This window comes from Mytilus californianus, unplaced genomic scaffold, assembly GCF_021869535.1.
Source record: "Mytilus californianus isolate M0D057914Y unplaced genomic scaffold, xbMytCali1.0.p SCAF_15, whole genome shotgun sequence".
Taxonomy (NCBI): Eukaryota; Metazoa; Mollusca; class Bivalvia; order Mytilida; family Mytilidae; genus Mytilus; species Mytilus californianus.
The window spans coordinates 12002859-12027742 of record NW_026262637.1 but is presented as its reverse complement, the minus strand read 5'-3'; the positions used below and the strand labels follow the sequence as shown (position 1 = coordinate 12027742).

General features: G+C 32.9%; 1 protein-coding gene and 1 pseudogene across 1 annotated transcript; one reads left to right on the top strand and one right to left on the bottom strand.

Moving 5' to 3' along the window:
- Positions 1–261: 261 nt before the first annotated feature.
- LOC127725897 (toll-like receptor 2) lies at positions 262–2934 on the bottom strand (annotated as a pseudogene).
- A 16246-nt stretch (positions 2935–19180) lies between these two features.
- On the top strand, positions 19181–22518 carry LOC127725971 (hemagglutinin/amebocyte aggregation factor-like). The gene is made up of 5 exons (XM_052233274.1): positions 19181–19210; positions 19695–19911; positions 20627–20758; positions 21452–21572; positions 22328–22518. The coding sequence occupies exons 1-5, from the start codon at positions 19181–19183 to the stop codon at positions 22371–22373; spliced, it is 546 nt and encodes a 181-aa protein (XP_052089234.1). The 3' UTR covers positions 22374–22518.
- Positions 22519–24884: the final 2366 nt, after the last annotated feature.

Here is a 24884-nt window from a genome sequence, read left to right as displayed (position 1 = left end):
TTCAGAGATAACACAGCCGAAAATTGGACAAACTTAATGGAGATTTCATTACAATTCATATCTAAGATTATCGTCCTATTAGAACATTAGGTCGGAATGACCGAAAGGAATCTTTTCACATGGACTTTATACCAAATATGCTATTTACAGACTAAATATCAAAGTAGGAAGAATAGACAATGTTTAAAGCAATTAACAGTCGAGGATTTATTTTTCAACAATTTCCTAGCAGCGTATTGTGTATAATGTATCATCAGAATTGTTTTGTGCATGCTATATAATTTATAAATATTTCACCAATTAAAAGGGATCAGTAAACAATGACATCCGCAGTTTGTCCCAGCCAGTCTCGTTATCAGCCCAGTCTATTATAGTGACATTTTGTAGAATGTCGTCCAACTCATGTGGAACGCAATTAACTCTAGCTTCTTTTACTACGATTATTATTTTTTGTAAGTAATTTCTGCATTTTTCATATTTGACTCTTTCGATTTCAAATTTGTTCCACTCGTTATCTTTTAAGGACGCAGACAGTATAAAATTGCATGTTTGCTGCCAGCAATAGAGTTTGCTATTTCATCTGCTTTCGCTACTCCAAGTTGGAAATCGCGGTCCTCTACGCATACTTTCATGTGCCACGAAGTCTCTATTCTCTGAAGAAAATCGCCTTGAACCCACTGAAGCATGTCGTCTGCATATGACAAGTAAATGTCATAATTAAATTTTCTTTCTAATCTATGTTCTACGACTCTTTTAAAGTTGTGATATATCCATAAAGTTATTTTCCATCGAAAATTAAAAATCACTGCAAACGGAACAGTAAAAATGACGAATGCAACAAGAAGTCCTATTCCTAGGCGCAACCAATTTTTGCTATTGCAGTTGCCAAAATGATCATGAAATCGTCTGTATACAACCACTGTGTTACTTTCCGATCCATTTGTCAACGTGCAGCTGAAATTTTTATTTACCCGATCAAAAACGACATTTGTGCTGAAAAGCCACCTTATAAAATCTGACGTTCCGCACGTACATTTAAGACTGTTCCCTTCTATCGACAAATAAAATATTCCTCCATAACTTTTCTCATCAATCCAGTCTCTTAATGTTTTATTGATTGTTTGAAGGCGGTTGTAACTTATATCCAGTTTACTTAAGTGATGCATATCTAACACGGCTATAGGTATAGCTGGCAGTAAATTGTGTGCAATATTGACATTTGACAAGTTAAAGTTTGTTTCAAAAGCATCTTCATCTAGATACCATAAGTTGTTGTATGATATATCTAGTTTTTCTACGGCCGGAAATAGTTGAAAAACTTTGCCATTCTTTCCAATTGTTAGACCAAGCATTGCATTTTTCAAAATAGCTGTTTGGACATTTTGAAAAACAGGTATTGACGTCTCATGCATAAGAATACTTGCGTTAAGTCCAGAAATGTCCATGTATTTAACATTAAAAGGAGTATCTGAATATATTTCAGGAAACTGCTTAATCTGCCAGTATGAGAAATCTAAATATCTGAGATTACTGGCATTAGTTACAATTAACTTTTGTTCTGTCTCTGTATATGATGTCATATAATGGGATACTCGTAGAAAAGTGAGCTTTGCAGGCAAAGCAATTTTTACTGTTGACTCATTAACTATTTGATCTTTCACAAATTCTGAGTTGAAATTTTCAATTCCAGTGTCAGTTCCAGTTTTAATTTTGCAGCCTTTGCTATATACTTCTTTTCTATAAGAAGGATTTTCCAGAACGTTTAAATTGCAGTATTCAATATTGTTGAAATTAATAGCATTATACGATAAGTCAAAATATCTTATGTTTATTGCTTTCTTCATTAATACTACCAGATCCGTGAAATGGGATCCTAGAGCTATTGAAAATCGGTTGCCTGAGAGAACAACATTTTTTAGACATTCAGGATATTCCAGTGTTAGTAGAGAATGTTCCTCATATCCTACAATATTACATTCTGCTATAACAAGGGTTTTTACACAAATATGTTGCAAATATTTAACCATTTCACAGGTTATAAAAACAGGTCTAGGAATTCTAGGTGCAATATCTTTGAAAATTATAGAAGTCATGTTTTTCTGCGTTAAAGGATGAAGAAAATTTAAAGCATCTTCCAACGATATAGCTGCGCCATCAATACTTAATATCTGAAGTAAAGGAAACGGCTTTAAAAAATCTGCTTCTACAATCTTTATTGTACCGACACACCTGTGAAAGTAGATTGATGTAACGGTTGGTGGTAAATCGACTAAGGTGTCATTAGACATCTGATTCAAAAAGCATTTTGCAAATTTTATGGTCTGAAGTTGCAATAACTTTTTGAATCCACTAAACTTAAGCAGAGGTTTTTGAGCAAGATCCATATATAAATTGGTTAAATATGTAAGGTTTCCGAAGTACGGATAAACCATAGGTTCTTCTTTATCCAACGTTTTATTTATATTGTATCTGATATCTAAGTGTTGTAGACGTAATAACGGTCTTAGTACAATTTCAAATATTTTTGAAGATATGTTAAGTTGATTGTGCTTCATTGAAAGCCATCGTAACTGTTTCAAACCTTTGAAGACATCACCATCTATGGTATAAAGATTGTTAAAATTCATTTTTAGTGTGGTCAAATTTGAAAAAGATTCAAAGACATTGTTTTTAATCATCGAAATTTGATTGTAGCTCAGATCAAGACCTGCTATATTTAATGGTAAATCTGTCGGAACATCATTCAATTTAAGTCTGGTGCAATCTGCAATTGTTTGATCATCTTGTCGTGTTATTCGACAGTTATGTGCATATACCATTACATTAAATAAAGATATGATAAGGTAAGCTAATGTCAACATGTTTAATCAATTGTTAAAAGCGTCAGAGATATTTGCATTGGGATATCTAGATTTTGTGATAACCTCTGGGCTATACGAAATGTAGGTACTACCTGAAAAATAAATTGAAAAAACAATCAAACATATGTTTTCCATGTGGTTTTAGTGGAAGGATCAAAACATAATCGAGATTCTTACAATTTCGTTTTTACGTAAACCTAATTAAATTCAATCTGAACGGTTTTCCGTGTGATTCAATGTTTGTTGCTGAAATGAACCTGTGTTATTTCCCTTTCCCCAGAACTTCAAACATTATTGATAGTCATTATAAGAGGCAAATTTTGAATTTATTCTTAACCTATTTACACTCTCTTGGGTCTTTGAAGATTAGGAAACTTGTTCATAATTAAAACAAATTAAATTTAGTAGAACCCATGTACCAAGTCAGGAATATGACAGTTGTTATCCATTCATTTGATGTGTTTGAGCTTTTGATTTTGCCATTTGATTAGGGACTTTCCTTTTTTAATTTTCCTCGGAGTTCAGTATTTTTGTAATTTTACTTTTTATAAAGAAAAAAAACCAATCAGTTTTACTCTATGGAAACAGCATGTTATCATTGCAGTACATAATATTTCATAGGTACTGAATGGCCACAGTATTTTGTAAATGAGAAAAGGGTAATTTGTTTTGCAGGAGAAATTCAGGCTTGCGGTTTTATATCTTTTATCTAAGACCTTTGAAACTATGGTCATCTTTGGATGTCGATTGTCATCATCTCTTTTATGTCGTTTTAATTGTTTTGATAGAATGCTCTCACCTCCAAATATTTCATATTATTGTTGCCACTGCTAATCTGAATGGATGTTTACCGCATCAAAAAATTTAAAGTAAGCTGATAATAAAAACACTCTCAAATACTGGACCTTTTAATTGGAAGGGATATTTTGAAATTGATGTAATTATACTTTTGTTTCTATCGGAATTATGGAAATAACTTGATAACAAATAAATATAACTTTATACAATTTCTCTATCTGAAATCATAAACGAAAACAATTTTACTAAGAGTAAATTACACAAATATGCCAGCGGTACACTATACGCTGTATGTCCTTTTTCGTAATCTAACCATTTGAAGTGTAAAAGAGAGGATAGCACTTTGATTTTTATAAACCATTGATTCCAAATTAGAATAAAAACCTTTTTATTAGGTAAACGATTGGACAATCAATTGTATTGCTCAACATTTTCCAAATCTAAATTACAAAAATACCGAACTCCAAGGAAAATCCCTTATCAAATGGCAAAATCAATAGCTCAAACACATCATACGAATGTAAAACAACTGTTATATTCCTGACTTTGTTTAGACGTTTACTTATTTGGAAAGTAATGTATTAAACCTGGTTTTATAGCTAGCCTAACCTTTCACTTGTATGACAGTCGCATAAAAGTCCATTACATTGACAACAAAATGTGACCAAACAAACAGACATAATAGGTAAAAATGTAAACTAGAGGCTATAAAGAGCCTTTGTCACTCACCTTGGTCTTTGTGCATATTAAACAAAGGACACACATTATAGACAAGAATAGAATTCATGACAAAATTCTCTGTATTGGTGATGCTGACTTGTTTGTAGATCTTACTCTACTGAGCATTCTTGCTGTTTACAATTATCTTTATCTATAATGAACTTGGCTCATTAGTTTCAGAGAAGAATTTTGTAAAAGATTACAAAAACTTACAAAAAATTGTGAAAAATTTACTTTAAAGGGCAAAAACTTTTTATGGAGTCAATTGACAATGTTGGTGCACAATTTCCTTAAAATTACCAATTCAGGGACAGCAACCCAACACAGAATTTCAATGCAGATAGATCTTGACCTAATGAACAATTTTACCCCATGTCAGATTTGCTCTAAATGCTTTAGTTACAGAGATATAATCCAAGAACTGGATTTTTACCCCCATGTTCTATTCTTAGCCATGGCGGCCATCTTTGTTGATGGGCAGGTTTATCGAATACATTTGTTATCAAGACATTATCAAGATGCTTGATTTCTTGATTGACAACATATTTGTTACGTTTGGAGGACGTTTTTTCAAAAGACTGTCGGCATTCCCATTGGAACCAATTGTGCCACTCTTCTTGCCGACTTGTTCCTTTATTATTATGAGGCTGACTTCATACAGAAACTTCTTAGGAAGAAAGATAAGAAGTAAGCAATATCCTTTAACTTTAATTTCCGCTATAAAGATGATGTTCTCTCACTAAATAATTCAAAATTTGGTGACTATGTTGAACGCATCTATCCCATCGATTAGAGATAAAGGATACAACAGATACATTTAGGTCTGCCTCATATCTTGACTTACATCTAGAAATTGACAATGAGGGTCGGTTGAAAACACAACTTTACGACAAAAGAGATGATTTCAGCTTCCCAATTGTGAACTTTCCATTTCTATGTAGCAACATTCCAGCAGCGCCTGCATACGGAGTATATATCTCCCAATTGATACGATATTCCCGGGCTTGTATTTCCTATCATGATTTTCTTGATAGAGGGTTGCTGCTCACAAGGAAGCTATTAAACCAATCGTTCCAATTGGTGAAGTTGAAATCTTCCATTTGTAAATTTTACGGACGCCATCCCGAGTTGGTTGACAGTTATGGAATATCCGTTTCATAGATATCATATGTTCCTTATGTCGTAACTACAATCCCGTTCCTTTTTCACGAATGTGACCTACCGAATTAGACTATTTACCGGGTTTGTAATATAATGAGCAACACGACGGGTGTAACATGTGGAGCAGGATCTGCTTACTCTTCCGAAGCACCTGAGATCACCCCAGTTTTTGGTAGGGTTCGTGTTGCTTAGTTTTCTATGTTGTGTCTTGTGTATTATTATTTTTCTTTTGTCTTTTTTTTTTTTAGGCCATGGCGTTGTCAGTTTATTTTCAATCTAGGAGTTTGACGGTCCCTCTGGTATCTTTCGCCCCTCTCTTGTTGATCAAGATACAATACGGATGAACTAGGCCAAGTTTGGTTAGATTTGGCCCGGTAGTTTCAGAAGAAAATATTTTTATAAAAGTTAACGGACGATGACGACGGATGACGACGACGACGACGACGACGGACGACGACGGGTGACAACGACGGACGACGGACGCTAAGTGATGAGAAAAGCTCACTTGGCCCTTTAAGTCCAAGTGAACTAAAAAGGGGTACAGCAGTTAACATTGTGTATAATCTTACTCACTATAAAACCTAACAAATATATCAACAGACAAAAAAACAAAATGGCATATAGACACATAAGCAAAAATGAAAGATAAGTATACAAAAAATCTTTAAGGGTTCTGCGGAACCCAGTGTCTAACCTAATTTTGTTGATAGTCCCAGGCTGAACAAAAATGGTGAAAAAATTATTAAATTTTTCCTCTAGATAATATCTTTTGAGTGTAAAAAGCTTTCGTCCAGGACATTTTAAGAAAGTTATTAAATTTTTAAAACTTTAACTACAGGGTGAATGTAATGCTAACCGGCAAATTAGACTTATTTATAAGTAGAATACAGATAAATAAGATTTCTTTTAACAAAATTTACTTCTTAAACTATCTAATGATCATAAACAAGCTTCTGTCGAAGTTTGGTAGAAATCCAAGATAGTTTTAGAAAGTTATTAAAATTTCAAAAACTTTTACCACAGAGTGAATATTTGAGGACGCCGCCGCCGGCGCCGGACGACGACGACGACGACGGAAAGTAGGATTGCTATGTCTCGCTTTTGCGACAAAAGTAGCAGGCTCGACAAAAATGACAATAGCTGAATAACACAATAGCGGGATGTATAAGTACAGAGCCACGCCAAAAGTTTATTATTTAGAATGGACTAAACTGTAAAGGTGCTGATTTACCCAGACAAACAGAAGAACACCTTAACACGTGATTAAGATGATAAACAACGTCCGTACCTTGAATCTATACCCAAAGACCATCATGACAAAATATTTATCAACAAGGTCTGGATATCTTTCGATGAACTTTTTTTTTTAATGACAATACGTTCTTTGATATAATCATGGCTCATCAACTTTCTGCTCAGACGCTGGTGACGTTTTATAAAGTCTGAGTAGCAGCTGTAAATTATTGAATACCGAATGAGTTGTATATCCCATATGCAGGTGAAGTTGGTATATTATTGCTAATGCGTGTTAGAAACACAAATGGTTCAAGACCTTTTAAACCTTTCTAAAAAAAAACTTCATTGAACACGACCCCCCTTCTGAAAACAATATAAATAAAACAACAACAACAACAAAGACAAAAATAACAAAACAAAAACTCTCTCTCTCTCTCTCTCTCTCTCTCTCTCTCTCTCTCTCTCTCTCTCTCTCTCTCTCTCTCTCTCTCTCTCTCTCTCTCTCTCTCTCTCTCTCTCTCTCTCGCTCTCAAAATCAAAACAAAGCGGTCACTATTTCTGTTGTGTGCATGCATATTCGACCGGTGTACTATTGACAAGTTAGAAAGATGCTACGCGCTGGAATTTTTTATATACATGTATTCTTTTGATATTTGATTGTCTTTCATGACAAAAAAAAACAAAGAACACAAAATTTGGGGAAAACGGTGTTAAAAGAGCATAAAGATACACATCTATACTCCTTCAAAAATGCAACGGACAACAACAGAAAATTACCAGAAATAAAAATCAGAAAACAAATTATGCCTCCGATTTTATCGTACACTTGATACAATATACAAAAGCATGATAAGTACATAATTGCATATTGTTTGTGCTTTTGTATTGATGTCTAGTTTTGATCGTGATTTCATTGGAAATGAACAGTTTGCTTCTTACCTTGTACATGTGGTTCATTGTGAATAACGAAAGCAGACATTTATTTTCTATTTTTAAGAAGATCGTACGTTGTTTATATATGTTATCGACAAACATTAGATAAAATTCTTAGTGTACTTGGTGATTTTGATAAATCCTGCACAAATCAACAATGACAAAGACAGTTAGTATGTCTAAATATAGACCGAAAGACTGGAATTGGTTATTATTACAACAATAATAAACGTTATAGCACATACACTAACATACTCAACATAAAAGTGTGATGTCATTTATAAATGACATTTTATATTGGTTTTTGCTTGCATTCTTAAATATCATATTCATCGGAAAATAAACGCCTAACCTTCCCTCCCCTCGCCTCCTGAAAACTCAAAGCAGTGCTAAAAAATTTAAATCTCTTACATCGAGAAAGTTCAAGATTTGCTTCGGAAAATAATTAATATAAATATAATCGTTTTCATACAACAAAGATGACCACAATGACATTATGTAGTATAGAATAAGCAAACTTTTATTGAAAATCAGTATCATTTTGCAGAGTAATTGGAGTTGGACACCATAGAATTAAAAACAGATGAGATGATTTTTCTGGTATCTAAAGATATAAATTATCATGTCACTTGTAAGTTAAGACATATCCTATTGGCCAACAATTCGTTTTGTTGACCGAAAAACTTTTGAAGTGAACAATCAGCCGGTCTTACTTATGATTCAACTGAAGCAATATATGTGTGTGGTGAAAACATCCGTATTTAAAATCCTGTTCGTTTAGTGTGGATATACACAGTCATTTCGTACCCAAACAGAAAAATAAATGAACAAATTTCTTTCAAATCATATTCAAATCTCTTTCAAATCCTAATTCTGCAATTTGTTAATACCATTTGCTTGTGATTCATTAATGAAATTATAAACAAATCAGAATTCGCTAAACTCCCCAAAACTGATTTCTTTGTGATTTCCTTCAATTGTATGATTTGTTAGCAATTTGTTTCTGTTTTTGTGTGATGTCTTTATGATTTGTTAACAAGTTAACAAAAGAGATGATTTCAGCTTCCCAATTGTGAACTTTCCATTTCTATGTAGCAACATTCCAGCAGCGCCTGCATACGGAGTATATATCTCCCAATTGATACGATATTCCCGGGCTTGTATTTCCTATCATGATTTTCTTGATAGAGGGTTGCTGCTCTCAAGGAAGCTATTAAACCAATCGTTCCAATTGGTGAAGTTGAAATCTTCAATTTGTAAATTTTACGGACGCCATCCCGAGTTGGTTGACAGTTATGGAATATCCGTTTCATAGATATATGTTCCTTATGTCGTAACTACAATCCCGTTCCTTTTTTCACGAATGTGACCTACCGAATTAGACTATTTACCGGGTTTGTAATATAATGAGCAACACGACGGGTGTAACATGTGGAGCAGGATCTGCTTACTCTTCCGAAGCACCTGAGATCACCCCAGTTTTTGGTAGGGTTCGTGTTGCTTAGTTTTCTATGTTGTGTCTTGTGTATTATTATTTTTCTTTTGTCTTTTTTTTTTTTAGGCCATGGCGTTGTCAGTTTATTTTCAATCTAGGAGTTTGACGGTCCCTCTGGTATCTTTCGCCCCTCTCTTGTTGATCAAGATACAATACGGATGAACTAGGCCAAGTTTGGTTAGATTTGGCCCGGTAGTTTCAGAAGAAAATATTTTTATAAAAGTTAACGGACGATGACGACGGATGACGACGACGACGACGACGACGGACGACGACGGGTGACAACGACGGACGACGGACGCTAAGTGATGAGAAAAGCTCACTTGGCCCTTTAAGTCCAAGTGAACTAAAAAGGGGTACAGCAGTTAACATTGTGTATAATCTTACTCACTATAAAACCTAACAAATATATCAACAGACAAAAAACAAAATGGCATATAGACACATAAGCAAAAATGAAAGATAAGTATACAAAAAATCTTTAAGGGTTCTGCGGAACCCAGTGTCTAACCTAATTTTGTTGATAGTCCCAGGCTGAACAAAAATGGTGAAAAAATTATTAAATTTTTCCTCTAGATAATATCTTTTGAGTGTAAAAAGCTTTCGTCCAGGACATTTTAAGAAAGTTATTAAATTTTTAAAACTTTAACTACAGGGTGAATGTAATGCTAACCGGCAAATTAGACTTATTTATAAGTAGAATACAGATAAATAAGATTTCTTTTAACAAAATTTACTTCTTAAACTATCTAATGATCATAAACAAGCTTCTGTCCGAGTTTGGTAGAAATCCAAGATAGTTTTAGAAAGTTATTAAAATTTCAAAAACTTTTACCACAGAGTGAATATTTGAGGACGCCGCCGCCGGCGCCGGACGACGACGACGACGACGGAAAGTAGGATTGCTATGTCTCGCTTTTGCGACAAAAGTAGCAGGCTCGACAAAAATGACAATAGCTGAATAACACAATAGCGGGATGTATAAGTACAGAGCCACGCCAAAAGTTTATTATTTAGAATGGACTAAACTGTAAAGGTGCTGATTTACCCAGACAAACAGAAGAACACCTTAACACGTGATTAAGATGATAAACAACGTCCGTACCTTGAATCTATACCCAAAGACCATCATGACAAAATATTTATCAACAAGGTCTGGATATCTTTCGATGAACTTTTTTTTTTAATGACAATACGTTCTTTGATATAATCATGGCTCATCAACTTTCTGCTCAGACGCTGGTGACGTTTTATAAAGTCTGAGTAGCAGCTGTAAATTATTGAATACCGAATGAGTTGTATATCCCATATGCAGGTGAAGTTGGTATATTATTGCTAATGCGTGTTAGAAACACAAATGGTTCAAGACCTTTTAAACCTTTCTAAAAAAAAACTTCATTGAACACGACCCCCCTTCTGAAAACAATATAAATAAAACAACAACAACAACAAAGACAAAAATAACAAAACAAAAACTCTCTCTCTCTCTCTCTCTCTCTCTCTCTCTCTCTCTCTCTCTCTCTCTCTCTCTCTCAAAATCAAAACAAAGCGGTCACTATTTCTGTTGTGTGCATGCATATTCGACCGGTGTACTATTGACAAGTTAGAAAGATGCTACGCGCTGGAATTTTTTATATACATGTATTCTTTTGATATTTGATTGTCTTTCATGACAAAAAAAAACAAAGAACACAAAATTTGGGGAAAACGGTGTTAAAAGAGCATAAAGATACACATCTATACTCCTTCAAAAATGCAACGGACAACAACAGAAAATTACCAGAAATAAAAATCAGAAAACAAATTATGCCTCCGATTTTATCGTACACTTGATACAATATACAAAAGCATGATAAGTACATAATTGCATATTGTTTGTGCTTTTGTATTGATGTCTAGTTTTGATCGTGATTTCATTGGAAATGAACAGTTTGCTTCTTACCTTGTACATGTGGTTCATTGTGAATAACGAAAGCAGACATTTATCTTCTATTTTTAAGAAGATCGTACGTTGTTTATATATGTTATCGACAAACATTAGATAAAATTCTTAGTGTACTTGGTGATTTTGATAAATCCTGCACAAATCAACAATGACAAAGACAGTTAGTATGTCTAAATATAGACCGAAAGACTGGAATTGGTTATTATTACAACAATAATAAACGTTATAGCACATACACTAACATACTCAACATAAAAGTGTGATGTCATTTATAAATGACATTTTATATTGGTTTTTGCTTGCATTCTTAAATATCATATTCATCGGAAAATAAACGCCTAACCTTCCCTCCCCTCGCCTCCTGAAAACTCAAAGCAGTGCTAAAAAATTTAAATCTCTTACATCGAGAAAGTTCAAGATTTGCTTCGGAAAATAATTAATATAAATATAATCGTTTTCATACAACAAAGATGACCACAATGACATTATGTAGTATAGAATAAGCAAACTTTTATTGAAAATCAGTATCATTTTGCAGAGTAATTGGAGTTGGACACCATAGAATTAAAAACAGATGAGATGATTTTTCTGGTATCTAAAGATATAAATTATCATGTCACTTGTAAGTTAAGACATATCCTATTGGCCAACAATTCGTTTTGTTGACCGAAAAACTTTTGAAGTGAACAATCAGCCGGTCTTACTTATGATTCAACTGAAGCAATATATGTGTGTGGTGAAAACATCCGTATTTAAAATCCTGTTCGTTTAGTGTGGATATACACAGTCATTTCGTACCCAAACAGAAAAATAAATGAACAAATTTCTTTCAAATCATATTCAAATCTCTTTCAAATCCTAATTCTGCAATTTGTTAATACCATTTGCTTGTGATTCATTAATGAAATTATAAACAAATCAGAATTCGCTAAACTCCCCAAAACTGATTTCTTTGTGATTTCCTTCAATTGTATGATTTGTTAGCAATTTGTTTCTGTTTTTGTGTGATGTCTTTATGATTTGTTAACTAAGAATGTCGTATGAAATGATTTCAAAAAGAGTTGTTAACTTTGTTCGCTAAAATTGTGTGATTTCGTTATGATTTGATTACTTGGAATATCATAGGAATAAATTTGTAAAAGACATGTAAACAGATCAAGACAAGCAACTAAAGAGTAGCTTCCCGAGTCAGCAGACAATATGCAATGGCAAGTTTTGTGTTTTAATTTTTCATGACGTTGACTGGCCAAGTCTAGGGCTGTAGCAGACTTGGACCCATCGCCTATTAGTATTCGACATCCTTCTAGTAAACGTGGTTGCCCATGTGGTTGTCTAATCTCGTTAGATTCAAATTCTGGAGAAGTGAAAGAAACATTTTTTATTGAGGGAACAATTGCTCCCTCATGACAACCCGAAATCATAATCCCTTAACAATCAGAGGAGTAGCTAAGGTAAAATAAAGACAAGTGCACTTCAAAGTTCGGGGGTCTCAGGGGCAGAACAGATTTTTGATCCATATGTAAATGATTTAATCTGTCAATCGATGATGATGTCAATTAATTGACGATTTGCTTGTGACTTGCTTAATGTAGGAATACGATTTACTTCTGATATGTTAAAGATTTGATAACGATTTGTTTATAATTTCTTCATAATTTGGAAAGCAATTACCTCTGATTTGTTAATGATTTCAAGACAATTTCTTGACAATTTGTTTATGATTTGCTTATGAATTGGAAGCAATTTGTTTGTGATTTGTTATTGTGATTTGTTAGCTCATTTGCATGTGAAATTTTAAACGACATACGATGAGGTATGGGTATGTTATTACTGAGAAAAAATATGTTAACAATTTAAAAGTGAAAATTATCACGTTTGTTGTAGATTCAAATTGTAGTCGTCTGTGTCAATATCGAAAAAACATATCAAGTTATGATACAGGCCCTCTATATATAGCTACATGTAGTTACGATAGTAACTTTGATCGCAAGTTAACTGTGATATATGACACGTAAGCACTCACTTAAATGTTGGTTATTGATAGACAGGAAATCATAAACATGAATAAAGAGCAAGAATATATTTTATATGCGAAATAAATTTAAAAAGACAGTGAGAAGGATAAATATGATGGTTGATTGTATTTGCAGATATTTCATCAAACACACCCAGAAAAAAAACCTGCCTTTTTCTTATCTGGCAGAACACTAATACTTAAGGGATCGGCATACTTGTACTTAAGGGGATCTCTACGAAAACGTTCAAAATGAATATACACACAGTATATCGTCTCGAGTGCTGGTGACCTCGGATTGGGCAAACCGGCCTTAGAAATATGCATTTGCAGCTTATCCGCTTAGTACAGAGTACAAGCAAAGACAGTCGGCCCAGAGTGAGAATAACGTGTCCGGAATGTCTCCCTATGATCTGTTATGTGAATTAGTACGTCTTAAATCCAACCGAATGTGTCTGTCTAGTACACAATAGAGTCCTTGTTTTCTTATATGCTGTGCTCATCAGAACCTGACAATGAGTGTAAATTGTTTGTTGAAGTGAACATAGCATACAGAATTATACTGAACTAAATTCACTGAAAACGTCTGTGTAATAAAATGATTTGAAAAACCATACCACATCAGAACAAGATGGTGTAAATTACTCCAAGTGTTTAAAATAAGATATAAAAAGTAAAATAACAAAACTACTGAACTCCGAGGAAAACTTTGCTTCAAAATCCGATCCTCGCGTTTTAAAATTGTTCAACTAATTTTTTCTCCGTCTCTATCGAATAATTTCTCCATTGGCATAGTTGCCTCAATAGCAAACATTTCTTCAAACGTAATATCACCGTGACCGAAACATTGTCTTACCATCCCCATTAATTCTGAAAGTCGAATGTCATCATCCGGGTCGTCTTCAATATCAGAGTTATTATTTTCATCTCAGGGTTGACAACGTGGAATCCAGCATTACGGAAACAGAATGTGATTGTTGATTCTTTTGTATCACTCCACGATTTATCAATTCAATGAACAGCATCCAGAACATTGATTTCTTTTGTCAGAGAAGTGTTGTCAGTGCAATTATCGATCTTTGTAATGACATATGTGCTTCCTGTACCTGGCTTTGAAGGTACAAATAATCCCAAAAATTTATATCTGAAGCTTAGACGTAGTGTTCGGTGGGGAAAATTTAACCGTCACGTTACTCAATGATACTGAATCAGAGTGCGATGTTGCTTGTCAAGAAACAATAAAATGTTTCGTGATTTCATTTTTTACACATCTGTTGTATCCCTTCGGTTAAGATGTACTCAGTCATCCCCGCTTCTGTAATTGATTGTCAAATGACAGGCAAATTGTCTACAATTTCTCCATACATATCCTAATACGAGGTCAAAGATTATTAAATGAGACGGTCTTATGTAAACTTGGTTTTCGGAGTATTTGGTATGGAGAATAGATGTTTTAACTTGACTGTATACTCGTTTATATTTCAGAAATCAGGTATTTCCAAAATGCTATTTCTGATCACTACGAGTTCTGGAATGAAAAAAGATTTTTTTTATCGGAATAAGATTACGTTATACGCAATAAGAACGAATTTTTAGTTACAAAGATATGAAAGGCGATACACTATCTGACGTTGTCCATCTTATCTACTGAAAAATTACGGATTGTCACGACTTTTACGAAGGTAAATGTATTGAAATTATGTCTTCATTTGTATAAGTAATCAATGATTTTTCTGTTTTTTGTTTTGACAACTTTTGATGTTAAATATCAATTTATTGCAGGTTTACTGGTGTAATTACGTGTTCAAGTTTCGTCACAAATTGACATTTGATATTAGAATTATGTTTACATGTTATTATTCACTGAATTCGTGAATAATGATGGTCAAAGAATGTAGCAATAGATCACTTAAGCTATTCAAAGGTTTGTTTTGCTGTACAAATAAGGAAGTGTGGTACTTCTTTTTATTTCCCAATGATTTTAACTATCAAAAAGTTTAGTATAGAAGGGACTCTAGTTGTCCTAAGTGCAACTAGTGCAATATAATTGGTTATTTGTAACCATCTTGATATTATCGGTTCTATCTTCAAGTTATAATGGTGTTTTTGTTTTATTGAAATTCATTTTTTGCTATATTCTTTTTTTTAATGAAGTTTATCTTTTACTGTAAGACAGAATATCGCATATAGTATTCGCATACCAAATATATTGTGATTTTAATTTATAACGTTGTTGTTAAATAAGTCATTCATTCCAAAAAAGTTGCAAAAAGATTAATAAAAATAAATTTATATATATTCACATGAAGGGGACGACTCACAATTTACCATACCAACATCGCAAATTAATCAATAAAACATAGTTATAAAATCTCACCCACTTATCAAGTTAATTGACACTTCGAACGAAGTAGAAATCGGAGTAATATCAAAAGATCAGTACTACACGCGCACAGACAAACACCAATATCTTTCTGCCTATAGTCGTCATCGTTTATATTGTACTATATGCATTTCCTATACACAACCATGCACTTTTAATTAAACATACTTGTCAACCAATGACACCATGACCAAACTGACCACAAGAATTTGTATGCCACCTAAACATCGAGGGCTAAAGTAGAAAAGACATTTAAAGATTCTCCTTTGTGCAGATAAAACAATATCGGCTTCAATGACATTTTTATAAAAACAAATATATATGGGTCAACATCAAGTCAGATAAATCTTGTGCTCAACTGCTTAACTGCTATCCGAATTTTTTAAAACTTAATACAGGTAATTGGTTTAACCGGAATAAAACTTAAAAACACCTTAAAATATCCAATGTCTGCACTGTCAACATGTGTTTGTTTTCGACGACCCAAAAGTTTAGTAAAAAATGATTTTCTTCCACATCAGGCTGATCGTAGTCAAGACCTTAAAACGATTTTAATAACAAATATTGTTGATTTTATTCAGCAGTATATTTCCCTTTAGATCTCGTAAACTTTTATAGAACAAACAATAAAAATATGAAGAAATCCTGATTAAAGCTTAAAACAGAGCAACACTTTGCATTATAGCCATTTTATGGTTATATTGTTGTTCACAGCATAAACAATCAGTCAATCAAAATAGTAAATTTCGTGTTTTAGCACAATTTTTGTTCTCTGAATACAGAGTAAAGATTTATGACAGTGGGTCCAGGTGATTCGACAACGTAAATAATGTAAGTATCTTCCACGATGCGAATCTGTAGTCAGTCACAAAATCAAGATCTAGAAATGTCCATAATCGGAAAATTTTCTGTTTAGAAGACGCCTCTGACATATTAAGATATACAAGACCGCGAAATATTTTAATTGTCAGTCGGTCCGCCAATTCGTTATGGTGATGGTCTGATTTTAAAAACATACCAATCTGGACCGATGAACTACGTATTCTTCAAAGTGTCTTATGTAAATATTGCATACAGCCATTCCAAATACCTATCATTAACAACACTAGACTGTGAACCATGATACCTTCACGGTCACGCGAAGGCATTGCCCAATCATTTCATTATCAAAATGATTGATCATATTACGTCTTATCGCACCGCGGATAAATTATTACGTTGTGATTGGTTTAACACCGTCACGTTGTGATCCCCTATGGATCCGTAGGGGGTCGAAAATTTCATATGGGGTTCATGACGTCACTTCAATGTTACTGGTGACGTCATCTATTGATGTTGTTGGATCTCATTGTTTATTTTTCTTCAAAACAATTGCGACAAATTCGTTATACAGTTTACTACTGACCCCCTATGGACCATAGAGGGTGAGTAAAATCAATAGGAGATTCGGCATTCGGCCTCGTCCCCTATGGATTTTTCTAACCGTCTATGGATACGTACGGGGGCAGTAGCGAATCATATAACTTATATTAGTCTCAGTGAGAGTTTCTATGGAAAGGTTTAAATAGGAAAAATAAGAAAATAGTTACAGATGTGATCAAAAAGAACAGATCAGTTCAATGGTGTAGTTCAAATCGCAGATGTAACTTGAGGGGATGTTTAATATTGAGTAGCAACATAATTATAATAAATGGTCAGAAGGAACAATGTTTACCCAAGACATCACTACAAACCAGTAAAAGTCTGAAATGGCCTATATCTGTACTCGACTGTACTGATTTTTACTCGACCAGTCTGAATTGGTCTGAATTTTACTCAACATTACTCGACCCCAGTCTTAACCATACTTGACTGTACTGATTTGTACTTGACCCTTATCTTTGCCATTGAAAATAGTCTAAACTATTACTCGACCAGTCTGAAACAGTCTTAACCCATTCTCGACCTGTACTCGACCTATTTTTTTCAGTCTAAACCATACTCGACCAAAGGTCTGAACAATACTCGACCAGTCTGAACCATACTTGACCAAATAACCTCTACTTTTTCTAAATTTTAACTGTTAAGATAAATTTCTTTTTAACTGACATGACAACAGCCACAATAAAATAAAGATATATTATAAAAACAGATTTTAACATTCTTACATGATTCTCAGATTTATCGAATAGAGATAGTTAAATCAAATTATCTTATATAATAATTTAATTATATTAATTTTAAAGTTTTCGAGTTTTGTTAAAAAAAGATTTTCTTTTAATAAAAAAACCACACCTATACTGAGGGTAATTAAACCATAATAAGATGCTTCTTGTTTGGCATGTGTTTTTTTTTTTAAATTAATTTTCCTAAATTCCTAAATAAAAACTACATAGGTTTCATGGTTACATGCAAAAAATGTACAATAGTTATATAATTATCTTTTTAATGAGGTAACAACAGCCAACAAAATCACTGAAATTGTTTACCTTATTTTAGAAATATATCTATTATTATAATTTGGGATATATTATATAGAATATATATCAAAAAGGGATAAAAATTAAAGAAATTAATAAAATTGTTCTTCTGATTAGTGGTGAAGTATAAAGTAATACCTCCTGCGTTGGGCATACTCATGAAAAAGATCACACCTGGTCAAAGGGTATTAAATTCTAAATAACATTCATTCAAAATTACAACATCCTGTGAAACTTAAATCGCAAGGCCTTTTGAATTCACTAGATAAGTAATACACGAGTTTAAGAAAAATAGGGCTTTCTTTTTACCTGTAAAACACACATGTACTGAGGTAATTAAACCTTATTAAAGTGCTACTTGTATGCCATGTCTTTAATTTTGACAAAAATTATTTAAATTTAATTGAAATAAATTTTTACTGTAACTTTGGAACACATTTCCTTTTTTAAAAGTTTATCACAGGATTACTATGGAAGTTCTATTATCATGATTATAATAAATTCTTGGTTTAACAAAACAAAGGTGTCATTTTTTAAATTTATTAAGTTGCTTTATATGCTATTTTATATATATTTTAATAAAAAAAATGTTCACTGCATTATTAACTAAACTCAACTGACACCATAAATCTATAAAAGGCTTAAGTTAATGGTGAAAATTGTCCAGTAACCATAAAATATATCTGAAACATTCAAAAAATTTTGAACAACATTGAAACTATTAGTCACAATTCAGTTTTGAGATTATTTGATCAGCTTGTTTTATTTTTATTTTAAAGGTGATATATATGTATGTATATAAGTGTTGATGAATATGGTGATGAAGTTATATTATGTTTATTGTGAAATTTTGGTTTCAATGCTATATTGAATACATTTTTAATTTCAAATTGTTGTTCAAATTTCTAGCCAGGGAAAATAGCTGTTGTTAAAAACAGTTCCTAAATTGAAGAAATACAATAGATAGATACAAAAAATAGGTCTAGGTTGGTTAAGACTTGGTCGAGTATGGTTCAGACTAGGTCGAGTATTGTTCAGACTAGGTCGAGTATGGTTCAGACTAGGTCGAGCATGGTTCAGACTAGGTCGAGCATGGTTCAGACGCGTATAAAATGGTTAAGTACTGGTCGAGTAAGGGTCGAGTAAGGGTCGAGTACAAGTTCAGACTGTTAAGTATGGTTCAGACTACAGTCGAGTACTATCAAGTACATTTCAGACCAATTCAGACTGGTCGAGTAAAAATCAGTACAGTCGAGTACAGATATAGGCCATTTCAGACTTTTACTGGTTTGTAGTGCATCTGACGGATTTCTAACTATATAGTTGTTGATGAAATGCTTCTTTCGAATTGACAATTACAATCTGGGATAACTTAACTGTGTAGTCTCGAAAAGACATGTGCAAACACAAAAAAGTGAGAGAGAAAGAAAAACGTTGAGAAGCATTACAGCTTTAAAAAAAAACAAGTAAAGAAGTAAGAGAATAAGACGTAGTTAATATTGGTTAAATGTGAATAGAAATCCGATGATATTGAAATGAGGTATGACAATGAATAAAAGAACTATTTTGATGCTCAGTTGATGGATCAATTTGTGATCAGTGTAAAAACGTTTCCAATAAGTCAATCTGAATAATAACACTGTTAGCAGCTAAATTTTAAGAATAAAATAAAACACATTCTAATTTCAGAAGATGAACACCAATGCTATCTTCTTCACCTTTGCCTTCATATTCACAACATGCGACTGTTGGTTGAATAGTTATGATGGAAAACTGGAGTATATTTGTCCAAATAATCAGTCTGTATCTGGGATCCGTAGTCAGCATGACAACCGTCACGAAGACAGAATTTTTGACATTATTTGTAGGGTATCTACCGGAATTGGGTCAAGATGTCAATGGAGTGGTAGGTTAATGATGTCTAAAACAACTCATGCTAACCTTGTGAACAAAGTATTAAAGGCTTCAATTTCTTATGCAGATACAGAGGATACAAAATTGAATTAAAGAGAAGACTACAAAATAAAATAATTTCAGCATCTAAATATTCTAAATTAATTATTTTTAGTCAGACAAACCAGTGAATAAATCAACTTATGTCAATTTCTGTTTCAAATCAGGAAGATCATTTATAGCAAAAAAAAAAACAAGTTGACGGACGGAACGTAACACGTGTTCGAAATAAAATACTAACAATCCATACTTAATATAAAATATTGCTTAAAAAGAAGTCTGCATATGTTTAGATGGTTTTATTTATATCATTGTTGATAATGATGATATGGAATTTTTAGCTGTTATTTCTCTTTGTATACCATTTTTTATCAACAAACAGGGACACTTCACCTCAATACCGGACTAGTGAAGATTATTCTTAACCGAAGTGCAATGTGTTGTTGAAAAAAAGTAAATGAAAATATCGAAAAAAATTCTCAGCAATACTAAGAAGGCAAATACTAGTGTGATCAAATCATGTGTAATGTACTTTTTGTTATGATATTGATAAGGAGATGAAAGTCTTTCGCCGAAACACTTAAAACAAAAAGCATGAAGAACACGGCACAAAAAGTATGTCTTTTAATCGATTATGGATCTAAATCACATTTAATTTCTTTTTTCAGGCTATGTAAATGGTTTTGATGAATTCTTTGCCTTTCAATGTAAATACCATGGATATATACATGGAATGAGAAGTATCCATGATAACGGAAGTGAAGATAGACGGTGGGATTTCTACTGCTGTGACCATGACGGTAAAAATGAGAACATATATCGATTGCTACCAAGTAGTCTTCATACAAACATGTCAACCCCGTCAAATTCTGTATGTTTTTGTTCCATGCTAGGAATATATTGTATAGCAGTTGACGTTGATTGTAATTTGCTATATCTATTTTCCAGGCGGTTGGTTTTCGGCTTTGAATTGTCTCTCATTTTGACATGTCTTGTTATTTTCTGGCTTTCTGCGCTGTATGGCATAAGTGTTAATGTACAAAAGTTAGTGTAATGTGCAATTGTCGTGTTTGCTCTTTGTTCGTAACGACCAGAGAACACATGAACATCAGTGAATTACAAACGATACATATGCAAAATGCGATGTGACAGCGTATTATCTATTGATTTTATATAAATATCGCCTTTAACTCAGTTTGGAAATTGCTCATTCGTCGAATTATTAGTTGCCATGAGCAAAACGTTTGATGTTACTAGTGAATCAATGGCTACTTATTCTTCTGGAGCATCTGCATTTTACCCGGTTCGTGGTCGTTTTCGTGCAGTGTTTTGTTCACTTTTCCGTCTTTTCGTCTTTTTTGTTGTTGTCGATGTTTATCTATTTACAACTAATTACTACTGTTGCAGGTTTTGATGTGACCAAATGCTACATGATATCTCATAACAATTGGGATGCCTATTACTCTGTTTGCAACTATTTACTATTGTTGCAGGTTTTGATGTGACAGAATGCTACATGACATCTCATACCAATTGGGATGCTTATTTCTCTGTTGATGTTCCACTTAATTATGTGATGAGGGGCGTAACAAGCACCCATGATAACAGACATGAGTAAGTTTGAAATTGCAAAATATAGATCAGCATCAAGCATTTTTAAATTTGCTATAAAGCTAGTTATAAATCAAGCCCGTTTAGGAACTATCCTTTAAATCATTTTTTTAAACCCAAACATATCTTATGATATTTGTTTTGAATATGCTGTTGTTCTTTGCAATTTGTAATTTTGTCATGTATATCAATTTGCTTACTCATAGTTAAAAACAACACTAAGAGTTTGATATGTGTATGAGTTCTGTGGACATTTATTTGGATAATCCCCAATGTCTTGTATTTCTGCAATGGCCATGTCGATTCTTTATAACGAACAACCGACATCCGAGAGAAAGGCGGAAGGTATATCTTCAAGTTAATTACATTGACCTCACTTTTAGTAACAAAAATATGATTCACTAATTTCAAGTTTTGTTATAGTATTGTCAAAAAAAGAAACTTAGGAAGTGTTGCATATTATAAAACGCTTGGAGAAAGCCTTTTAAGTTACCAAACAAAAGCTTTCTATTTTTATAATTACATTTTTGCTACAACAATGAAACTGCGAATGAAATCAGCCTCTTATGTGCGTTTCTATGCGTTGTGTACACGTTATCATGCAGAGCCCGCGCAGTTTTAATATATCTTTTAATACGGAAATAAAATATAACTTGGCTTTACCTCAGCCATTCAAAATCACGGCTTCGTATGCCACTTCTTTGTTAAGGGAATTATATTCATTTATCAGTATAAACATTATTGTTTTTATTTTGTAGAGACCGAGAATACAGTTTTGAACTCTGTAAACTGCGAGAAGTTTGACGAGAATCCGATTAAAATTAGAATGTATTTGATTGAGGAAGAATCAGAGATCCACATACGAATAAAGGATCTACGTTTTTCAAACTTGTGATTTCAAATCTAAGCGATTTTACCAATAAAACGAATATAAAGTAAAATCACAAAAATACTGAACTCCGATGCATCTTAATTAACTAAATAAATATTACATCAAATCAATAAACAAGATATGCATACATGTAACTTTATAAATAGCAGACAGTCACGCAAAAAATCTGATTTAAATCGTATGCTACGACAAACCAGACTGTCTTGTACAAGCATGGCAAACAAATTTGACAGATATTTTAGAGTAACAGATTTATATTTTATCTGATTGACCATGATAAAAAAAAACTGAGGACTTAACCGTTCGAACTGTATCAAAAAGACAGTGCAATTTAAGGACTGCAGAAGGGAAATTATATCATGCTTATTATTATATAAGTAAAAGGTTGTCGATTTGTATATCCGTTTGTAATTTACATTCGATGGTAAAAATGGAAACTTAAAGTTGATAAATCTCAAGTCATTTTAACGAAACTCAAGGTGAAAATGTCAAAAACTAGTGACTTTCAACTAGCTGTCAGTACTTTTGAGTACTGTCAGATATGTACTTAGTGTTTTCTTTGTTGTAGGGATGCGTAAAAAAAATTCGCCTTTAAAGGGGAATAACTCCTATAATTAGTAGTCCATGGGACGTAGAAGATGCAACCGCTTGAATACAGCTTTATAAAAGGACATAACTTAAGAACTATAAAGGCGACACTACCTTAATAAAAACTTGATCTGTGTGTTGTGGAAGTTAGCATTGTGTATTAGTTTCATAACATTTGGTTGAGGCAAACTGAAGTTAGAGAATGGAAAAGACAAATTCAGCATTTTTTTTTTCATTTGTAAACATGGTAAAGGAATATAACTCTTAAGCAGTAAAAGTGAAGCTTCCCTTATTCAAACTTTGTTTTGTGGAAATAAGCATTGACGTAAATTTTACATTGAGGTTCTGGAAAAGGAAATCACGAATTCGCCAACATTCCAACTGACCCCATTTTCGGAAAATGACATCTGTAACAAACATAAACTTTTAGCTACATCTTTACAAGCAGAACCAAATACAATGAAAGTTCCAACTATGTACTGGCTTCCAAAGCTGCACACAACACCTTTCAAATATAGATTTATTTTGACTTCAAGCCATTGTTCCACTACTAAACGTCTATACTACTTACTAGTACACTTGGTACAATACAAAACCTTATGATAAATTGTTTAAATAAGGCCTTTTAAAATAGAGGAATTAATTACTTTTGGAGTGTCAAAAATTCGTTGGAAGTACTTGATAAATTGCATGCTTATATTGGTGAGATTGAATCTGTTCAAAGTTTTTATTTTTCTACACTATATACCACTTTGCCTCATATTCTTATTGAAAAAAAAATCACACACCTAATTAAATGGGCATTTAAAAATTGAGAATGCAAATATATATGTTCAAAACTCTTTTAGGTCATTTTTAGTAACAACAAACAAAAGAACTATGTCAATTGGACATGCTTTGATACTATAACTGCCCTTGAATTTTTACTAGATAACATTTCTGTTCGCTTTGGAGATTCCGTATATCGTCAAGTTATCGGGGACTTACTGTGCACCACTTACTGCAGACCTGTTTCTGTATTGTTATGAGTTACTATTTATAACTAAAATCAGCAAAGACCCATCAAAACAACATCTGATACAAAAATTCAATAATAAATTTAGATATGTGGATGATATATTGGCTCTCAATAATGACGACTTCAGTATGTACACTAAAGAGATTTATCCTGTTGAACTAACTTTAAATAAAGCTAATACTAACAATGAACACTGCCCTTTCCTGGATCTTGATATCTATATCATTAACGGGAAGCTTACTACCAAAATTTATTATTCCTATTGTTAATAATCATTTTTTAGATGGTGACTTTCCCTTGTCACCATCTTATGGTGTATATATATATTTCAACTTGTACGATTCGCTCGTGTATGTAACAACGTATTAGATTTTAGTGAAAGAAATCTATGTATTAATATATTAATGAAAAATTATTACACCAGGGTTTTCGATATCACAAACTAGTCAAAACATTTACTAAATTTAAAATTTCGGTACAAGGACATAATTCGTAAAATATAAATCAACATGCAGACATCTTATACGTTCTGGTATTTCACATCCAATCTTTTATGGTAATATTCTTTACAAAGCACAAAAATATCGGCATTCGCCTCAAAAACTAACAAAACCTTTAAACAGATAGACTTATTAAGAAGGGATATAGTTACGATACTGTTGTCATGTCATTAAAGATGGCATATTTTGGCTTTAATATTGATTCACTAATAGGATCTCTGCATCGGAAATAAACACATTTATTCTAAAACCAGTTGTTGGCATGATACGGGTTATGTTCTTCTCGTATATTTTATGATGGTATGATACTAAATCCC

What these genes read in the sequence shown, in the direction of transcription:
- LOC127725971 (XM_052233274.1), top strand. Translation starts at nt 19,181, where the DNA reads ATGGTTCAGACTACAGTCGAGTACTATCAA. An exon ending in CTACAGTCGAGTACTATCAA is followed by an intron (nt 19,211 to 19,694) that starts GTACATTTCAGA and finishes TTCTAATTTCAG; the next exon opens with AAGATGAACACCAATGCTAT. An exon ending in ACCCATGATAACAGACATGA is followed by an intron (nt 21,573 to 22,327) that starts GTAAGTTTGAAA and finishes TTTATTTTGTAG; the next exon opens with AGACCGAGAATACAGTTTTG.